This window comes from Amia ocellicauda, chromosome 11 (genome assembly GCF_036373705.1).
Source record: "Amia ocellicauda isolate fAmiCal2 chromosome 11, fAmiCal2.hap1, whole genome shotgun sequence".
Lineage (NCBI taxonomy): Eukaryota > Metazoa > Chordata > Actinopteri > Amiiformes > Amiidae > Amia > Amia ocellicauda.
The window spans coordinates 7,173,338-7,195,616 of record NC_089860.1 but is presented as its reverse complement, the minus strand read 5'-3'; the positions used below and the strand labels follow the sequence as shown (position 1 = coordinate 7,195,616).

At 40.9% G+C, this 22,279-nt stretch overlaps 1 protein-coding gene across 1 annotated transcript in view; it reads left to right on the top strand.

Annotated features, from left to right (window-relative positions):
• htr4 (5-hydroxytryptamine receptor 4) overlaps nt 1-19,329 on the top strand; it is a 143,011-nt gene extending 123,682 nt beyond the window's left edge. The window contains exon 7 of the mRNA XM_066716490.1: nt 13,564-19,329. Coding sequence (XP_066572587.1) covers nt 13,564-13,651 — 88 coding nt within the window. The 3' untranslated portion in view covers nt 13,652-19,329. The remainder of the gene's footprint in view (nt 1-13,563) is intronic.
• Nucleotides 19,330-22,279: the final 2,950 nt, after the last annotated feature.

Here is a 22,279-nt window from a genome sequence, read left to right as displayed (position 1 = left end):
ACTTATTCCTATCTTTAGAAATATATATTTAAAAAAAAAACAGTTCTCGATTGAAAAATGTCTTTCACCAACATGACACACACTCATAGAATTGCCTACAAGCTTCTAGACACATACTCTGCATGTGCACACAATATGGCTGCTGTATTGCACAAGCCCTTTTGCATGAGATCAAAGGCAGCATTCGGCGATCTGATCAAAGCACTCATCTGGAGCGTTTGGAAGTGGGCATCTGTAAAAGGTGTGATCTGCCTGTGCTTCCTTCTTGTTGAACACAGATTAACCCAGTGCACCGCAGTATCCGCCAGTTGTGTTTTTGGAGTTAAAATGAAAGCAATGTGGCAACAATTATGAGTTCTGCTACATTACAAATACGCCGCACATTTCTTTTTTACTCTACCATCGTCAGAGGGCATTGTTTAGTTTGCCTTTTTTCATTGTTTGTTTGTTTGTTTTCTGTTTTTGTTTGGTTTTTGCAAAGGTAAATTTTAAGGCCAATTTACTCACAGGAATTGTCTCTGGGTTTGCTTGTTTATCTAAACCAAATTTAATGGTTTTAATGCATGGCTGAGACTAGAGGCAGCTGCCCCGGTCACAGAAAATAACACTGAATGGAAGCAAAATGTTCTGCCTCAATTGATGTCACTGGCATGTGAAAGGAGTTTCCTGAGTATGTGACAACTGCACTGTTCTGAATGGCACTTAGGCTTTTTGGAGGAAAAAAATAAATTGTGAGAATGAGAAAAAAGGGGTATTAATATTCACGTTCTGGACTAAAACTTTATTTTCCCTGTGTAATTGTTGTGTTTTGACAGAAGCAAAATGACTTCCCCCCCTACATTTTGCAAAGTAATTGCGAGCAACTGTTTCTAATCTGCACTTTCTCAATTTTATTGCAATGGCACAGTGATAATACTCATAACATAGTGCTAATCGAGAAGTGAAAAAAGAAGTAAGTATTCTGCACCCTCACTAAGCCTCTGAGTGGAAACAGAGACAAGGACTTTAATAATGCTTGCACTATGTACATAATGAATATCAATAGCATCTCCGACTGCCTCTGCAATATTGTAAGCAGTTATGCCTAATATGTTACAGTAGGCAATTTGATTAAGCTAGTAGTTATTGCTTGCTCAGTATAAGCCCAGCCTGCAGGCTTGAGACAATATGGTGATTAAATATGTTTACTTCAACCCAGTGTTATCTTCATATTGGCTGCAATAACTCAACTTTCCAGGGTATATCTGTGTGTGTGTGTGTGTGTGTGTGTGTGTGTGTGTGTGTGTGTGTGTGTGCACCATATTTAACAATTGCTAATAAGATTTTGGATGACAGCTAAAATTGACAAAACAAATATCTTGAATCTGTATTATATTGTCTGGGTTATATTCCCTCTATATAATACTATTAATTGTGTGTTTGGAAAATTAGTTTGAGTCAAACAAACTGATCAAAGGCCTTAGATGTAGTAAGTAATGTTTTTAATATTAATCTGAAAGACTGCAGTGTCATACCAGAAAGCATATATTATAATCTAAGTATAAAACCTGAAGTGCATTGTTTGTGTTTTTTTTTTTTTTTTTAAGATATTCTCTACAAACCGAATTGCCCTGGCTGTTCTTTAAAATTCATGAACTCCAGTTTTATCGCTGGTGGTCCTTTGTTCTGAGGGTGTGATTTTAATTTTAATTGAATCATTCTGAACAACCTAGCAGTAGCAAAGTGTTTGTTTCCGGTGAGCTATAGTCTATGTATTATAATTTCCGCCCTCCCCCTCCTCTGACATTTCAAATGGACACTGAAAAGAACATCAACAAAAATTAAAAAGATGATGGATTTTAACAATTTCCTTAATGAGATCTACACATTCACCGCACAACTTAATGAATCAAAAGCTTTTCACCTGCCATGGGATTTAGGCCTTAGGAGGTACACTTAATTGCCAGCAAAAGCATAATAACTTTGGTCTTAGTCAGCCTACACTGTTCCATTATCTGAATGTAAATCAGTACAGAGATGTTCGCAGCTGCAAGGACTGGGTGCCCACTGTGAGCAGCTCTGAATAATAACTATGTCAACTGTCACGTCCACAAGGACCAAAGGAAGGGATCCAAGTGCAGGCTAGAAGTTGAAGCAGATAATCCAATAAGGGCAAAATGAGAGAGAGAAAACAGAGACAGTCCAAGATCGATCGATCAGGCGAACAGGCTAGTGGGGAGATCCAGAAGGGGTAAACGAGAGACGATAGTAAGAGGTAAAAAAAACACGGAGAAGCAAACACGAAACAAGGCTCAGAATTGATTCTAGAAAGAAAGCAAAACTTTGCGATGAATCTATGAAACAGGGGGGTTTAAGTACTGTGAAGGAGAGAGGGTTTGAATGAGGTGAATGAAAGATTGACCAATGATAGGAGAGGAGGACAGAACAGGTGCACCTGGTAGGAAAGAATGTGGAAAGACTGGTTTGACTGGACAAAGGAAAGGAAAAGCACTAGACTAGTATTCGGGAGAGGGAGACCTCTGGTGGTGAACTAAGGTGGGAACAGGGGAGACCGTGACAGTACCCCCCTCCCCAGAATCGACCTCGGTCGGACCAGAGCAGTGAAGACGGCGGCAAGGATGGCCACAAGGCCGAGGAGCAGGAGCAGGAGCAGTGGGATGAGCCCTGTGAAAGTCCGCAATGAGAGACGGATCCAGGATATCCAAGGCTAGAACCCAAGAACGTTCCTCTGGACCATACCCCTCCCAGTCGACCAAGTACTGCAGGCGTTCTCTGTGGCGACGAGACCGTAACAGGGTTCTGACAGTATATGCCGGACCGTCGTCTAGATCCAAGGGAGGAGGCGGAGGAGAAGAAGAAGAAGGAGTCCTGAGGAGAATCGGAAGGAGAGGAGGGATCGGGGCGTACAGGTTTTAACAAACAAACATGAAATGATGAAGCTGTCTTGTAGTGAGGAGGTAACTGGAGACAATAGGTAACTGGATTGATATGGCGGAGGATAGGAAAGGGACCAATAAAGCGAGGGCTCAATTTCTTGGATGGGAGTTTAAGTTTAATATCTTTAGTAGATAGCCAAACCAACTGTCCTGGGTGGTATTGCGGAGCAGGTTGTTGATGTCGGTCAGCCAAGGTCTTTTGACGGCGGATAGCTCTTTGGAGACGGACATGTGTAGCATTCCAGACATCTGCACTGCAACGGAACCAATCATCGACTGCTGGGATGTCGGTAGACTCCTCATTCCAAGGAAACAGAGGTGGTTGGTATCTTAAGACACACTGAAAGGGGGTGAGGCCTGTGGAAGAACTGGTCAGGGAATTCTGGGCGTACTCAGCCCATGGCAAAAAACAACTCCAATCATCTTGGGAGGTATTATAGTATGAACGAAGAAAGCGTATGATCTCTTGATTAAGACGTTCTGTTTGACCATTAGATTGTGGATGGTAACCGGAGGTGAGACTGACCTTAATATTCAGAGCCTTGAAGAAAGCAGACCAGACGTGGTAGGTGAATTGAGGGCCTCGGTCGGAAACAATGTCTTCAGGAATCCCATAATAGCGGAACATGTGATGGAACAGAACTTCTGCAGTTTCAAGAGCGGTGGGAAGCTTCTGTAAGGGTATAAGCCGACATGATTTAGAAAAACGATCTATTGCTACTAGAATGGTAGTATAATCCTGAGAGCTGGGAATGTCAGTAACAAAATCAATAGAAATATGAGACCAGGGACGCCGTGGAATTGGAAGAGGTTCCAGGAGACCAGAGAGGGGATGTCGTGAAGATTTAGACTGGGCACAGATGGAGCAGGTGTTAACAAACTGGGTAGTATCTTGTGCCAGAGTGGGCCACCAGAATTTCTGTTTGATCAAGGCAATGGTGCAATGGATTCCTGGATGTCCAGAAGCAGGATTAGAATGAATCCATTGAAGAAGTGTAGGACGTTTGGATGTAGGTACATAGATCTTATTGGAAGGACATGTGGAAGGGGTAGGATTAGAGGAAAGTTCCCTTTGAAGTTGATCCAAGAAATTCCATTTGATTGGGGCAACAATACAGGTAGAGGGTAGAATTGGATCATCAGATAGGGGTTCATGAATCGAGTCAAACTGACGAGAGAGAGCGTCTGCTTTGATGTTTTTGGATCCTGGGCGATAAGTCATGGTGAATTGGAAACGAGTGAAAAATAATGCCCAGCGCATTTGACGGGGGTTGAGACGTTTTGCTGCTCGAATGTATTCCAGATTTCGATGATCCGTGAGTACCAGAAATGGGTGTTTGGATCCTTCCAGCCAATGCCTCCACTCCTCAAAGGCCAACTTTACTGCCAAGAGTTCCCTGTTACCGATGTCATAATTCCTCTCCGCAGGTGATACTTTCCTAGAGAAGAACGCACAGGGATGGAGCTTTAGTGGTTGACTGTGTCTTTGATAAAGCACTGCCCCGACACCATTTTCAGAAGCATCTACTTCCACCACGAAAGGGAGATTAGGGTCTGGGTGCTTGAGGACTGGAGCAGTGGTGAACAGGGACTTGAGTTTCTCGAAGGTGACCTCAGCAGAATCCGTCCATAATAAACGATGAGCAGAGCCTTTTAATAAAGAGGTTAAAGGAGATGCGACTGAACTGAAGTTACGGATGAAGCGACGATAAAAGTTAGCAAAACCCAAGAATCATTGCAACTCCTTAATTGTTTGAGGCTGAGGCCACTCAGTTACTGCTCTCACCTTCTCAGGATCCATGTGAATTCCACTGGCATCGATGATGTATCCCAGAAAGGCCACTCGCTGTCGATGAAATTCACATACAGACATTGCAGCACCTGTCGAACCTGGGAGATGTGTTCTGAGAGAGTAGAGGAGTAAACCAGAATGTCATCAATGTAGGCTATCACAAAGCGATGAAGATAAGGACGTAACACCTCATTCACGAAAGCTTGAAAGACTGAAGGTTCGTTGACCAGACCAAAGGGCATGACTAAATATTCATAGTGTCCAGAGTTAGTAATAAATGCCGTCTTCCATTGGTCTCCTTTTCGTATTCGGATTAGGTTGTAAGCACTACGCAGATCAAGTTTAGTAAAGTATCGAGCTCCTCTTACCTGTTCCAAGGCAGCAGGAACTAAAGGATATCTATATTTGACCGTAATTGCATTAAGTCCCCTATAATCAATACAGGGTCTTAAATCTCCGTCCTTCTTTGCCACGAAGAAGAAGCTTGCCGCAGCAGGTGAAGTGGATGGCCGAATTATGCCTTGTGCTAAAGCCTCCTTGATGTACTCCTCCATGGCCTGCGACTCTGGAAGAGAGAGAGGAAAAAATTCTGCCCCGAGGTGGAGTAGAACCAGGGAGAAGATCAATAGCACAATCCCAAGGACGATGTGGAGGCAGAGAGGAGGCTCGGGATTTGCTAAACACGGCAGCCAAATCTTTGTATTCCGGTAGAAATTCGGGCGGGGTTGATAGAAACGGACTCTCGATGTGGGTGGCTCTGCAAGGTGAATTAAGACAGTTAATAAGGCAATGTTCTCTCAAGAAATAATAGTCCCCTTGATACAAGAAATGACAGGATTATGATGAACGAGCCAGGGATGTCCAAGTATTATGTCAGCTCCAGGGGAATCAATCACTAAAAAAGGCAGTTTTTCAGAATGCTGGTTTCCGATGGACATGGTGATTGGCTTGGTTTTCTGTGAAACTGGACCGGAACCGATGGGTTGTTTATTGATTGCTCTGACATTAAGTGGTGGTAAAAATGGTGAGAGGGGAAGTTTCAAACGCTCTGTTGTTCTTCGGTCTATGAAGTTTCCTGCGGACCCCGAATCTATTAATGCAGACAAAAAGACGTGTTGAGTGTGGAGCTGGATGCATACCGAGAGCATACACTGAGCGGGTGTTATCAGGGGACAGGTACTCACTGATTTCTGTGGAGTTGCCGAAGTAGATCCAGGAAGACTAGGACAGGCGTTTTGGAAATGACCAGATTGAACACAATAAAGGCAAAGGCGCTGTTGAATCCTCCTCTGTCTTTCCTCAGCAGGTAGTCGAGTCCTTCCTATCTGCATGGCTTCTGGTTCTGTAACAGGGCTAGGCTTGAAAGATGATCTGGTGAATAACCGGGATGTAGTAGACAAAGATCGTTTGCCTCGGGATCTCATTAGGTTGTCAAGTCTAATGGTTAGTTGTATCAACTGCTCCAGATCGAGCGTTTCTCCCTTGCAAGCTAATTCTGCTTGTAAATCACGTAATCCATGACGAAAGAGAGCGATTAATGAAGGCTCACCCCATCCACTGATCTCAGCCAAGGTCCGTAACTCCAGAGCTTATTCAGGGGCAGAAGATGTACCCTGATGGAGAGAGAACAGTTGTTCACCAGCGTCCTTCCCGGCTGTCGGATGATGGAACACCTGTTTGAAATGTTCAAGAAATGCTGAGAGAGATCATGTTACTTCCCCTTTATGAGCCCATACAGCTGATGCCCACCGAAGAGCCTTTCCGGTAAGTAGTGTAATAATAAAGGCAATCTTAGCGTCATCAGAAGGGAAGGAAGTTGGTAAATGGGTGAAATAAAGGGAGCACTGTAATATAAAACCCTCGCAGCGGTCTGGTGAGCCATCATATTTGTCTGGAATGGCCAGATGTACAGGTCTGTCGGGAAATGGAGGAGCTGATGGGCCGTGGGTTGCTTCTGGCATTGTCTGACTGGTGGACTCGAGAGGTAAAGCAGGTAATCTTTTCATTAACTGTTCCAGAGTGGAGTTGATCTGTCGTAACATTTAGTCATGTTCACCCAACAATGCCCCCCGAGCCGTCAAAGCTGCAGCAACATCTGGTAAAGCTGCTGGATCCATGTTAACGGCGAAGTCTTCTGTCACGTCCACAAGGACCAAAGGAAGGAATCCAAGTGCAGGCTAGAAGTTGAAGCGGATAATTCAATAAGGGCAAAATGAGAGAGAGAGAAAACAGAGACAGTCCAAGGTCGATCGATAAGGCGAACAGGCTAGTGGGGAGATCCAGAAGGGGTAAACGAGAGACGATAGCAAGAGGTAAAAAAAAAAAAAAAAAAACACGGAGAAGCAAACACGAAACAAGGCTCAGAATTGATTCTAGAAAGAAAGCAAGACTTCACAATGAATCTATGAAACAGAGGGGTTTAAGTACTGTGAAGGAGAGAGGGTTTGAATGAGGTGAATGAAAGATTGACCAATGATAGGAGAGGAGGACAGAACAGGTGCACCTGGTAGGAAAGAATGTGGAAAGACTGGTTTGACTGGACAAAGGAAAGGAAAAGCACTAGACTAGTATTTGAGCGAGGGAGACCTCTGGTGGTGAACTAAGGTGGAAACGGGGGAGACCGTGACATCTACAGCAGCCCTGATGTATCTTTCAATACAAATTAATTTAAAGCACAGCACCGTGGTTAATCTGTCTGTTTGAATTTTGAGTGATCGTGCCCAAACAAACAGAAGCTTGAATCTTCTCACAGTGGATCTTGCTTTGTTTCTGTTTCCTAATGGGTACAATGCTGCTTGATCAAGGTTGCTTTGAAAATACTCCAAAAGTTTGTGTGTTAATCTAGCATGAAAGACTATTGAACAATTTGGAAAAGAGGAACGAAGTTCATATTATTTTGAGTTGGCACCATTCATTTGAACCAATGTGATACAATTTAGATTATACTGATTTATGTACTATCGTAAATATTCAGTCGGGCATGGGTAGATGAAATCATAAACTCTGCAGGTATGACATGGAAAAGAGAACCTGTAGATAGAAGCATGTGGAAACATCTTGGGGAGCCTTCATCCAGCACTGGATCAATATAGGCTGATGGTGATGTTGATTATATATATATATATATATATATATATATATATATACACTCACCTAAAGGATTATTAGGAACACCTGTTCAATTTCTCATTAATGCAATTATCTAACCAACCAATCACATGGCAGTTGCTTCAATGCATTTAGGGGTGTGGTCCTGGTCAAGACAATCTCCTGAACTCCAAACTGAATGTCTGAATGGGAAAGAAAGGTGATTTAAGCAATTTTGAGCATGGCATTGTTGTTGGTGCCAGACGGGCCGGTCTGAGTATTTCACAATCTGCTCAGTTACTGGGATTTTCACGCACAACCATTTCTAGGGTTTACAAAGAATGGTGTGAAAAGGGAAAAACATCCAGTATGCGGCAGTCCTGTGGGCGAAAATGCCTTGTTGATGCTAGAGGTCAGAGGAGAATGGGCCGACTGATTCAAGCTGATAGAAGAGCAACTTTGACTGAAATAACCACTCGTTACAACCGAGGTATGCAGCAAAGCATTTGTGAAGCCACAACACGTACAACCTTGAGGCGGATGGGCTACAACAGCAGAAGACCCCACTGGGTACCACTCATCTCCACTACAAATAGGAAAAAGAGGCTACAATTTGCACAAGCTCACCAAAATTGGACAGTTGAAGACTGGAAAAATGTTGCCTGGTCTGATGAGTCTCGATTTTTGTTGAGACATTCAGATGGTAGAGTCAGAATTTGGCGTAAACAGAATGAGAACATGGATCCATCATGCCTTGTTACCACTGTGCAAGCTGGTGGTGGTGGTGTAATGGTGTGGGGGATGTTTTCTTGGCACACTTTAGGCCCCTTAGTGCCAATTGGGCATCTTTTAAATGCCACGGCCTTCCTGAGCATTGTTTCTGACCATGTCCATCCCTTTATGACCACCATGTACCCATCCTCTGATGGCTACTTCCAGCAGGATAATGCATCATGTCACAAAGGTCCAATCATTTCAAATTGGTTTCTTGAACATGACAATGAGTTCACTGTACTAAACTGGCCCCCACAGTCACCAGATCTCAACCCAATAGAGCATCTTTGGGATGTGGTGGAACGGGAGCTTCGTGCCCTGGATGTGCATCCCACAAATCTCCATCAACTGCAAGATGCTATCCTATCAATATGGGCCAACATTTCTAAAGAATGCTTTCAGCACCTTGTTGAATCAATGCCACGTAGAATTAAGGCAGTTCTGAAGGCGAAAGGGGGTCAAACACAGTATTAGTATGGTGTTCCTAATAATCCTTTAGGTGAGTGTATATATATATATATACAGCTCTGGAAAGAATTAAGAACATTTTTGTTTTATTCTATAAACTGCTCACAACATTTCTACCAAATTCCAAATAAAAATATGATCATTTAGAGCATTTATTTGCAGAAAATGACAACTGGTCAAAATAACAAGAAAGATGCAGTGTTGTCAGACCTCGAATGATGCAAAGAAAATAAGTTAATATTCATTTTTAAACACAATACTAATGTTTTAACTTAGGAACAGTTCAGAAATCAATATTTGGTGGAATAACACTGATTTTCAATTACAGCTTTTATGTGTCTTGGCATGCTCTCCGCCAGTCTTTCACATTGATGTTAGGTGACTTTGTTACTCCTGGCGCAAAAATTCAAGCAGCTCGGCTTTGTTTGATGGCTTGTGACCATCCTTCTTTCTCTTGATCACATTCCAGAGGTCTTCAATGGGGTTCAGGTCTGGAGATTGGGCTGGCCATGACAGGGTCTTGATCTGGTGGTCCTCCATCCACACCTTGATTGACCTGGCTGTGTGGCATGGAGCATTGTCCCGCTGGAAAAAACAATCCTCAGAGTTGGGGAACATTGTCAGAGCAGAAGGAAGCAAGTTTTCTTCCAGGACAACCTTGTACATGGCTTGATTCATGCGTCCTTCACAAAGACAAATCTGCCCGATTCCAGCCTTGCTGAAGCACCCCCAGATCATCACCGATCCTCCACCAAATTTCAAAGTGGGTGCTAGACACTGTGGCTTGTAGGCCTCTCCAGGTCTCTGTCTAACCATTAGACAAGCAGGTGTTGGGCAAAGCTTAAAACTGGACTCAGAGAAGATGACCTTACTCGAGTCCTCTATAGTCCAATTCTTATGGTCTTTTGCAAACCTCAGCCTGGCTCTTCTTTGCTTCTCATTGATGAAGGGCTTTTTTCTAGCTTTGCACGACTACAGCCCTGCCCCTAGCAGCCTGTTTCGAACCGCCCTCGCAGTGCACTTCACCCTAGCTGCCGTTTGCCATTCTTTTTATAGGTCACTTGATGTCATCCTACGGTTGTTGAGTGACATTCGAATGAGTTGGTGGTCATCCCGGTCAGTGGAGAGTCGTTTTCGCCCTCTGCCGGTCTGTAGCTTTGTTGTCCCCAATGTCTGCTGCTTGACCTTGTTCTTATGAACCGCCGTCTTTGAAATGTTAAGGATGGAAGCAACCTGACGCTCACTGTATCCCTCTGCCAGTAATGCCAGAATTGAACACTTCACTTAAAACTGTCCTTTTCAACTCTTTTGGCATGGTCAATAGTTATTTTTTATTCCAGTTACTTTTGAGGTACTACTAGCACTATTTTTGCCATCCCAATGGTCCTATTGCAAGAAGATAGTGATCACAACAGCAGTGTTTTTATACTTTTCCTTGTTATAAGATTTGGTTCAGGTGATCACATAGTCAGTAGCTCATTCAGTAGAATGAGGTGTGCCTGTGCTGGAATTCAACAGACACTGGAATGGAATGGCTGCCATACCTGTAGAGATGCTGATTTAAGACAAATTTGTAATGCTCTCTTAATTTTTTCCAGAGCTGTATAATCAAATTAAATTACAATTCCAAGGGTTTGCTTGGTGTTATTATAAAATAGGGTCACTGTTTCTCTGATCAGCTGGTTTCTGGTCTAATCAATGGGGATTCCTTTAGCACCTAGTAAAGGGGGTTAGGGAGTAAGTGTGTATTTATGTACCTTTAGTAAACTCAGCAGGCACTCTCATGCACTGAAATGTGAGGATATTTGTTGATGTGGACAAATAGCCGTAGCTTTGCTATGGTCCAGGTCACCGTATTCATTTCATTTGGGTCCTAAGCTGACAGGCAACAGCATGATGCATGGCAGCTAGCCGAGGTATCGCAGTGGAACAGATGTTTTGGTAATGAATAGCTGGGCTTATACATGCCATTGACGTTGATTTCATTTTCCATTTCGGGGGCTGGCGTTTTTCCATTACCTCTCATCGGTTGATGCTTGAAAAGGTGAAGGCTACTGAAACGCATTGGGCGGAAGGTTAATAGTGCTGATATTACCTGCACTGCTTTTATATTGCCAATGTAATGCGAGACCAGTAGAAGCCATGGAGAAGAGATGACCTTGCGAAAAGCCAGAGAGAGAGCCACATAATGCAAGGATGTGCCACAGTACCAGCTTGACTGTGCAACCGGCCTGACCGCTGTGGTACAAACAGAACCATTTATTTCCCACTACTTCAAATGCCCTTTCTGCACATGATCATGAATTCACTAATTACGGATATTTTGTCTGTTTTAGCTAGACAGTCAAAGCCTCATCTGATCAACAGCATTAGCAGGTTAAATTGTCAGTCCATTCCTGGTGTAGCGTAAGGTACACTTATAAATTTCAATTAAAGAAGTGAATTTATAGTATCACCTTATCACGAATCCTGGAATCTTGTAGAACTCAATTTCTGTAATAATTGGACGCAGACACCAATTCCAAAGATATAAATTGTCAAATTTATTCAAAACAAAGACTAAATGTAGCACTACACTAATTATACAAAAGGGAGAAACTAATTAAAATTCAACTCTAGATCAACAAATCAAAGACAGATCACTTCCATGACCAAATCAAAGACCATGGGATCGCATATGATAACACAAATCGTTAAACAAAAAAGGTTATAAACACATTGACTACAATACCGGTTAGTAAGATGAAGGTGAGTCTCTCGTTAGTATTATTAGTCAGACATTAAATAACTACGCAGGTTAGTATTTATGTTAGGTAACTTCTCGTTATATATATATCAGTCTCATTTAGGTTTAGGTGCCGAGAAAGATCCTATCATTACTTGTTACCACAATTTCCCTTAACTGATTATTATTCAATGATTAAGGATAGGCAGGGCCACCAATAATCTAATGTCTATTAACGTGTGTCAATTTCAGACTAAACAGTTAAACAGGAATGAGAAGATATTTCTCGGCGTTGACAGATTTTATTTCTAAAATTATCAACAAAACAGTTTAATGCAACACACATTTATATTTAAGAAAACTAAATGATATTACACATTCTAGAGTTATGAATCACAGATTAACATTTCTAATTGATTTCTCAAATGTCATGAATCATAAACTCCAAACTGTTAAACTTATCTGAACTTCGTCGCAGAGAGGCCTCTCTGTCTTCGGGCTCAGATAACAGCACACGGCACGAGGTCCGTGTGGTTTGGAACAAAGGCAGTCCGGTTCGGCTTTGTCCAAGAACTTCCACTCAGTCGATGCACCTGGAAGTTGGGGTTTCGCGAATGTAGAGTCTTTTCCAAACAGATTTTCCACTGGTTTGAAGGCTCCAAGGTTGTGAACAAAATCTTCTTTGTAAGCAGGGTTCCACCGTAGTTACTTGAAGACGAAGTCTTTGAGGAAAGCAGGGCCCTGTTTGTTCCAAGGGTCAAGTTTCTTAAGACTCAAATAGCTATTTAAATGACTGACACTTTCGTATACAGTTGACTTAGTCAATTGTCCAGGTGTAAAACTCCACTGATCAGGTGGGCACAGGCGGGCAGCGCAGTCTGTAAAGTTCTTTATTTAATAAAGTCCTTTAAAAGAATTCTTCGTATGGCTCAATCTCCTTCTCCCAGTTGAACTCTTCTGTTGCCGGCAAAGACTTGGTTGGTTTCTGGTTCCGGTTCTGGCAACAGAGCTACAGGTTGAGCTGTGGCAGCGAGTTTCTGGTTCAGGTGAGAGAGAGAGAGAGAGAGAAAGACTGTCCGCTGTTCCTTATAGTCTGTCAGATCAATAGGTGATTGGTCCCTGAGTTCTTGAGATTGGATTTCGGTTTCAGCCCCCAGTGTCCTATTGGAGGGGGGCTTGATTTATGACTGATGTCAATCCATGCCATCTTTTGGAAATGCCGGTTGGCCTGGGTTCGTAGCTCTATATCGGGATTTCGGCTCTCATCCACTTCAAAGAGTTTTTATCACCTACAGGCCCCTTTCTCCAGACATCTCATAGCAGAATTCCAAACTATTTGGCCTCTTCTCGGTGCCATCCTCCCCAAAACTGTCACTTTGATGCAAACCAGTTCCAAGCTGATGAGCTAAGGAAATCTGATAACTTTGGGGGGGCGGGAGGTCTTCTTTAGATCAGTGCTTCAGCTCAGAGCCCAAATGCTCTTATCCAAATACACCCAACATAACGCTACACTGGATTCGAAGGATGGTTGAATGGATCACGCAGGGTGATTTTGATGAGATTTCTCAGTTTTAACATGGTTGCCCAACCATGACCACTCTTTCTGGGACCAAACAAATTAAAAACAAATGAATGTGTCACTACATACAGAGCAGCTTGTAATTTGCAAAATAGTTTACTACAGGGCAAAATGTGAATGATTTAGACCTATCTAAGGTTGAGGTGGTTAAAAACTGCTTTTAAGCCTTGATGTTGAGACTTCCTTGAACTTTGTCTTGCAGGTATACAGTGCTCCACAACGGCAGTCACACAGAACAAGAGAATCTCTCCCTCCAGAACGACACCGAGTCCCAGGAGTCCTGTTTCTGAGCACAAGGCTATTTCCACCCTGCAGTGTGATGACATGCTGAAGGGAAAGGCGAAGACTTGAGACTGGTGCCCACGGAGAGGAAAGCATTATTCCTCCCACTGACATCAAACAGCTCACAGACTGAGGCCCCCCTCGAATCCTACGATGGGATTTCAGTTCTGAGTGTATGTGATACTGACTCCAATCTCAATGGTGCATCAGCTGCATCACCATTTAAAGGACATTGCCAAAGCTATTAAATATAATGAGCAGCTAAAAAAAGTTAATACACAGAACTCATGACATGTTTCTGAATCTTCCTTTGATTAGGACAAAAAAACAATTAGGAAACATTCATATATATATGTATATATATATATATATATATACACACACACACACATATATCAAATGCCGACGAATACAATCCCAATCCTATACCTCACCCTCTCTCTGTTTCCCCTCTTATTGGTTCTCTGGAGCTATTACATGATATTTGCCAAAGGTAATACATTTCATTTGATTTCCCCAGCAGTATTTTTCTTCGTGCAAATGTTTACTGCAGTGTCTACTGCAAATACTTTCACTCACGATCAAAACTCACCAAAACGATCAGTAGTTGACCAAAACACAATGGAGTGAGGTGCCACAAATATCCTCAATAGTTGCTGCATTCTTTCCCTGCTCTTGTGTTCAGATAAAGTAGCCTGTGTACAATATTATCCTGTTAAATTTGCTTGCTTTCTGTTAAGAACAAGCGCTGCAAAAATGTGCCCTTGTTGCTCAATGTAGCCCTACATTTTCACATCTATTTTAAACTGAAGCAAAACTATTCTAGTTCTTAATGGACTTTAACTGAAGTTCAGGAGGAGGACAATCCTCATGCCTGACTTCTGCCAACCCAAACATAAGTATCCAGCAATGAACACACCTTCCCAGCATATATTGCTTCCCATGGCTCCTCCACCCCAAACACCAGCTTTGCAGCAGCTCCTTGGCTCATTTCATATGGGGGTGCAATGACCTTGCCCTCATGGCCGAGTCAAGCAAATCTAGGCCAAAATCTTCTCTGTTTACCCTCTGCTATATATGTCTATTTTTTTTGTTTTTTTGTTCCAACGAAACAATCTTGCAGGGAGTTTGTGGCATCCTCTGGAAAATGACTTGGTTAAACTCTTAAGTCAATTAAGTTAAATACAAAATGAGTATATAATGTGGTAATTTCTCCAGCGAACAAGATAAAACTAATGTACAATTAATCTGTTTCTCTTTTTTTATAATAATTTTTTGGCTGTTGTGTTTGGATAATTTATTGACCAGGACCTGTTGTTTTTATTTTATTTTTTTGGTGGTTGCTGGTTCAACATTGAGTCATCACAATGACAATTCTTTCCCCTTTTCTTCATGCTTTGAGCCTCTCCTTCCCTTTCCGTCCTCGTTGGCGAATCCGCTTTGACACCGACACAAAAGTCTGTCTGTACAGTTTTTAATGGCAACACTAGTGGCTCAGAAGTGTTTAGCCTTCTTATTTCGCTCTGAGTGCCATTTTGTTTATTTTGAATTTGTCTTTCTTGTCTAATTGGTTCACCTCAACGCAGGCTGCCAATTTGTATCTGCTCTGCCCTGTGAGGCTGGGCTTTTGAGCTGCTAATTCAGCGTGGCACAATGCAAAGTGCCTTAACTGGGTCTAAGGCATGCAAACCAAAGGGAAACTCTGTCACACTGCCTGCCTGCCTGCCTGCATCAGGGCTCTGCATGCACTTGATGTGCAACTGGGTGTGACTGACGTTCCCTTCAATCCATCCCAACTCCCACTAGCAGTGTCTCCCGAAAACAGCCATCTGTGCCACCATTTATAACCAGAACTCTTTCGGCCTTGTTTTTTCACCTCTTCACCACTTGGCATTGAGACTACCTACTGCCTGATTTTGTTTTATTATTTATTTATTTAAATCCTTTCACCCTCTTTTTTTACCCATATCTGATTTTCTGCATCCAAGCTTAGCTATTATTCTTTGCTCTCCCTTTTATTGTTTCTTCATTTTTTGATGTTTTAGTATTAATTCTATGTATAATAACGTTGGCTGAATGGCTCTAAGGTGCCAAATGCTACTCAGTGTTTCAGTTTGTTTCTAAGGGGGCAACTGATTCTTGTAACAAGTGAAGCAGTCATTTCAAAAGCCCTTTTCTTGTACTTTAACACTATGACACAAAAACCTGAAAATGCAGGTGTCCTGGAGGAAAAGGGAGACAAATGGACAGTATGATCTGTGGCGAGTGGATTTTATTTTTTCTTCCTCATAAGAAAGTCCTATATATCCCCCCCATCTACTCCCCACAATTATATATTGTTGTGCATTGTTAAAGAAAAACAGTCGCCCCAACTCCTCTGTCCAAAATATGTGCAAGTTGTTCAACAACAATATTTTTAAAAATCCTCCAACTGTACAGACTTCCTTGTTGCTTAAAAAGTAAAGTGCTTTGGTAATTATCACCCTCACGCCGGCCTGAAGGAAAGCTCTTTGCGAATGTACATTTTTCTATAGGATGACTCATTTTCCTTGTGGTTTAATGACACCCTCCTGGCATGTCACAAATTGCAGCCTTTCAGTTTGACGGTCATATCCATTACATTAAAGTCCTGGTTAGGAAAGGGGATGGATCTTCAGAATACACATTGTATTTTCTGAAATTGGGACATGGACTTCACTCAGTTGTGAGGATTTGTAATATATAACATGTTTGGTTTTTTTTTCTTACATTTTTTGGCATTTTTATTTTACTTATCTGGCACTTTTTGTTCTGGTGAGTGTAAGCATTTTATGGGGCCAAGAGAGAACACTAATGGAACATAATCTGAATAATTCAATTAAAGTGGTTTCTGCCTGCCTACATACCTTCCAGCCCCCTGACGTGATAATACAGTATTGCTAATAGAAATCACCATAACCTACAAGCAAAGCAACAGCCTTTGTAATTAACTGAGGAAACCATGTCAAGTCAACAGATATATATTTTTATCTTTTCTATATTCCTGCCTAAGGCAAAATGGTTACCTTGTGTGTCCTTTACTGAAGTCCAAAAAAGATCATGTTTATAATTTGTGAACGTTAAATGGCTAGAAACACGTACTACGTACTGCGGTTTGCAAATAGTAGTTATAAATACTTGGAGCAGCACGTATTCAAAGTCAATGTTGGTTATTTACAACAGCCTACTTAGCACATTATCACAGAAAATCACCTTTAGTCTGCGATATATTCGTTTACAAAATAAAAGCACTAAGCAGATTATTTATCACGTCTTCTACATCGTATTGGCTATATACAAAGTATTTGTAGAATTGAGGCCTTTGCAAGGGTAACTTGTATTTATGGTGAGTAAACTGGAAAGGATTTTGTGAAAAAGTGTGATTGATTTCCTTAATATCCACTCTCTGATGGACAATATGGTGCAGTCTGGTTACTTTTTCCATAGTGGATAATAAACATCCCCCAAAACAAAATAGCTTCTTCGAATCCTGCTACCATACAATCTCATAAGATTTTCTGATTTTCTAATGCCACAAAAATGCAAAGCTCTCTCGAAATGTCTCCATTTATGGATGTTGCTTACCTCAATCTGCCTTCTGTGAACAATTCAATTCACTGTTACTGTTGTAACAATCAGTTTAACATTCTGTCATGTTCTTAAGCATAATAATAGTAAAAGGATGTGTAATATATTTATCTTGTAGAGAGGATTGTGAATAATAGCAGTTTAACTTTACACCATACGAGGTTAAACATGGGACTTAATGTTCAAAAGCAATGTAAATATTGATATATTTTTATGCTCCAGTGCTGTGCTGTTGAACTGTAGTGCATACACTTTGTTCTTCTTTTATGAAATGCAGACTCTTAACATCCCACTAGCTCAATGAAGAAAAGAAAGACATGCTTCAAAAGAAGTTCAGAATCAAATGAACAGCTTCACAATGTTGTTAGCTGAGCCTGCTCTTTGAACAGAGATTTTAAAAAGACTTAAAACATTCAGAAACACCTATGTAGTTTTGATTTTAAAATCAAAGTCCCTTACAATGTAAATTCCCTAACAACTATTAAAGTAGGCAGATTTTTGCACTGCCCATGCCACAGAACACCAGAAATCAAGGTAACGAAATTCGCAGACAGGTTTTGCACAGTACATTAGATGTGGACACCACGCTGAATAATATATAAATATATATATATATTTTTTTTTTAATGACATTTTTAAAAAGATTATAAACAGGAGTATAAATGAAAGCACTTGATATAATGTTGAAGTATTCAGGTAAATGGGTCTTTCTTTGATTGCTTAAGATCAGAGTAACCAGACTGCACACACATTTTCCATTCCTCCGCTCAAAAACTCTCCAGGAGTATGTTTATACTTCAAGCATCCATACTGCATATACACTCTGGACTCTTTGGTGCAGGAAACATAGAAAAGTAGAGAAGTAAAAGTAAAATTATATATGCATGTGAAGAATAACAAATATTTAACTAGATACTCCTGGAGAGATAGTTTTTAGCAGACATGCTTATCCACGGTGAGTTGACTTGCTTGTGATGGCTTTGGTTTGTGTTGTCTTTTTACCTTGCTCTACACAATTGGTGCCCTTTACCCAGTCCCCTGGCATCCCTATCTCACAGAGAGAAATGCTATTGTTTCTGGTGTTCTCCATACCGTTGGTAAACTTTTCTGTTTCTGTGCTTAACCATGTTAACTGGGGCTGTACTGTCAATTGCAAGCCTTCTCGGTTCCTGCTGTGAATTTGAAACGGTTGCTTATTGGTAGACTTCTCTGGCCAATTAAGAGAAGAGAGACTGTGTTGCGGCCTTGCTCAGCTGGCTGTGTGGCTGTAAGGACCAGGTGTGAGTGTCCAGGATGCTTTCCCTAACAGACGCATAAACCAGCCAACCAAGAAACAATGCGCTAATTGAGACACAAGTTGCAAACATTTGGAAATCAGACAATCATGCACCCATATAAGCATATTCTGGATATTTAAGAGTTAGATTATATTACGGCTAATTCAGAAACTATTGGACAGTGTGGTTTATATGGCCTTCGTCTGCTTGTTTGGATTATCCAGATGAGTCATTGAACAAGCCCATATCAGTTGGGAGTAAATGTACCACTTTCTTACAGTGAAGAGGCACAAAATGGAAATCAGTCATCTGGCATATTAAGAGATTAATATTAATAATATGAAGAATTGACATATTTTATCATATGAATAAGTGTTTTTCTCTAAAACAATTTCAAAGCCCAAAACATGTGTTTAAGTTACATGAACCTTCCAAGAAAAATGAAAAGCATTGAGGTAACTGGACAAACTGCAGGTACCACAATTCATCCCCAAAATAAGCACTGACAAACCTGACTTGCACTTTGCCCATCACCACCCCCAAACACTACCACTGAGCTTCCTCTAACCCCATGAAAGGGCAAGAATTCACAGCACGAACAAACTGTAAATCTCGTAAGATATTGTACAGGATTTTTTTTTTTTTTTGGTAACTCTTCAGTATTTATTTTAATGGAATAAGATGGGTATTTTTATGTAAAAGCTTCTCTTTCAGGGAGCTAAGTGTATTACTTTTTTCTGTTGCTATGTGACAGCTCTAATAAATAATAATAATAAAACAAAAATTAAAAAAATTGAGATGTTAAGAAGCTAAAAGGAGCGCTGGGTCGTTTTATTATTGAGAGTGATGTCATTTCACTTGCTTTCACCTGAATAAGGGATAAGTGTGTGGCTGAACCGCAGTGGGTGGAAAATTGCAGTAGAGATACAAAACACATTTTTGCTCAGTGACATCTTGTTAATTTAGGTGATTAATTGTCCCGTCTATACCATTACACACAGCAGACGCACAGATCATCCAGTGAAATGATACCTATGTTACAGCCGTCTCTGAAATCTGAAACTGCACAAGGCATTCAAATAAATTCAGATTCTATCATTGATGAATGATCTACTGTTTTCACAACCTTTGTAAGAAAGGGGGAACTGTTCCAAATGTATATGTAACATTGCTCTTTTCCCACACACACATACATGTAGGACTGTTGTTTTGAGTAAGCTCCTCATTTAGGTCAGGTTTATATGATGAAATCTCAAGGGGCATGATTCAAATCAATTATAATTACTTGCCATATTAACACCCATACTTCTGCTTTCATGTTTTCTTCAGAAAATGTAGGACCAGCCACCCATGCTCCTCATGTGGAGAAAAATATTTTTCAAAGCGTGATTATGGAGTTCACCATTTTAGAATAAGCGCACCCACACTTACTGGAATTTTCTATAATCTCCAAATCACTTACCACTGCCTGTGGTACTAATATCAGCTTACTAAGATTAGCCTTGCAAGATTCACAAGACCTGCTTTATGCATGGTGCTCTTTGGATAGGCTGCTCATTCTAATCTGGCAGGGGTTTACTTCCTGTCTATCCAAGGAAAACTATATTGTGTAAATGGCACCCTTTTCGACTGAATTGCCACCAAGCGCTATACAGGGAATGTCTACATGAAGTATAAGTCAATGCATACATGACGTAAAGTAGATGTAAACCCTTAGGTATGGAGGAGAGAAAAACACAAACTCACAGAAAAGAACATACATCTCTGGGTGTCCAAGGTCTAATGGTTGCCTCCTCTCCAGGCAGACAGAGTCAGATTACCAGAACTCGGTTAACTGTCTAGTGTATGTACTAAAAAATTGAGGTCAACTATCCAGAGCCCAGGAAGTCTAGGGTCACCGTCAGTATCCTGAATCTAGAGGAAGAGTCACCAAATCAGGACCACCATCCCAGTACATTGGCAGAATGGAAGACTACAGAGGTATAAAGATGCTTTTTCTCTTATTCATTCAAGCATTAAACATAAACTAACATATAATTGTTGACGAGTTTTTATGTAACCCCTAGGAAGAGGACAGGGAATAGACCGATTTGAATTTATTTCTGGCCTTGAGTCCTTTGACTGAAGAAATGATGAGCTGGCCATGGGGACCAGACCCCTACTAGTTGAAATGAGCCATATTGACCAGGGGGGGCACAGGGGCACTGGCCCCTGCTGAAATCTGACTGGCCCCCTGAGTGCCCCCCCCAACCCATAAAAAAAATAGTTTTGGCATTAACAATCTACAAAAGGAAAGTTCGGTTGAGACGAGAAGGCAGAGTGTGAGTGAGAGGACAGAGTTTGACAGGCAGAGAAAAGTCAATTATGAATAGAAAGTCATCAGTATGTTTTAGAGATTTTCTTTGAAGAAAGGATGACAGCAGAGACAGGCGCAGGTCCCAGCAGACTGGACATATTCTCACACTTCCTCACATCACTAGTATTTAGTTGTTTCTTCAGAGTTATATTTGTACTAGATTACCTTGTTATAGTGTTAAAAAGTATTTTCATTTAATTCCGTTATTTTGCAAAGTTAATACTTTTTTATTTGTACTAGATTACCTTGTTATAGTGTTAAAAAGTATTTTCATTTAATTCCGTTATTTTGCAAAGTTAATACTTTTTATATACATTAATTTATTAACTAAAACAAACACAACAATACTAATTGTTCACATTATGTATTGCTTGTTATTGATTGTTATAAATTATGGTTTAGCTCACAAGTGTTTTTTTTTTTTGGTCAAGCATTTTAGCACCTTTCTGCCATACAACCATATATTGAACAAATAATTGCTGTTTTTTATTTTACCTATTTTTATATATTTGCGATATAATGGTACATAAGGGTCCAGGGATTAAATGTTACACTCATAAATTATTGTTCAGACAGTAATAAAAAACAAATGCATGTAAATATTTGTTTGAGGTCATAACACTGTTGTTTACACCTCCAGCCCCCCACCTTGTGGAGTGTCCTCCTTATTGGAAGCTCAGATATGGAAACCTTATCTCAACTCATTAACAGTGGAGCAGAATCTTTAGCTAATGGTTTAAATGGGGCTTCTTAATGTACAGTGTTAAAGATGCATTCCAGTGATGTTGGGGGGGGGGGGGGGTGTACCCTTTCTGTCCAATCAGGCATTTTATTTATTTATTTTTATATTAAGGGGACCCTATTTTGTTCACTAATACCATTCCCTCTTGCACTGAACAAATGCTCAGGGATGTGTCCATATTGAAGCACTTTTGGGGGGGAGGCAGTGGTAATGACAATATGTTAATGACAATAAGGTATCACTGTTGTCTATTGTGTTAATGTTGATTTTAAAATATTTTTTCATTAGCAAATGGTAGCAAATATGGTCATAATTTTTTGCTGAAATGTTATGAAAAGCCCAGCTTATCGTTTTAATTTGCTTAAATCTTAGCTTACAAACTGAGTTTTTAAACCCCATTTTACAGAAAAATCTTCACGTGGGAGCATGCCCCCCCACCCCCCTAACAGGTATCGGCCCCTATGTAATAATCATGGCCCCCTTATGGCCCCCCCATTTCAAAAATCCTAGAATCACCCCTGATATTGACAAAACTCCCGAGACAACGCATTGATGTGGAGAAGATGAAAATCACACAAATCAAACTGAGGTGAGCATTTTCAATACCCTGGTCCAGTTTACCCCTGTGCTTTACACTGAGGAGTGCAGAACAAGA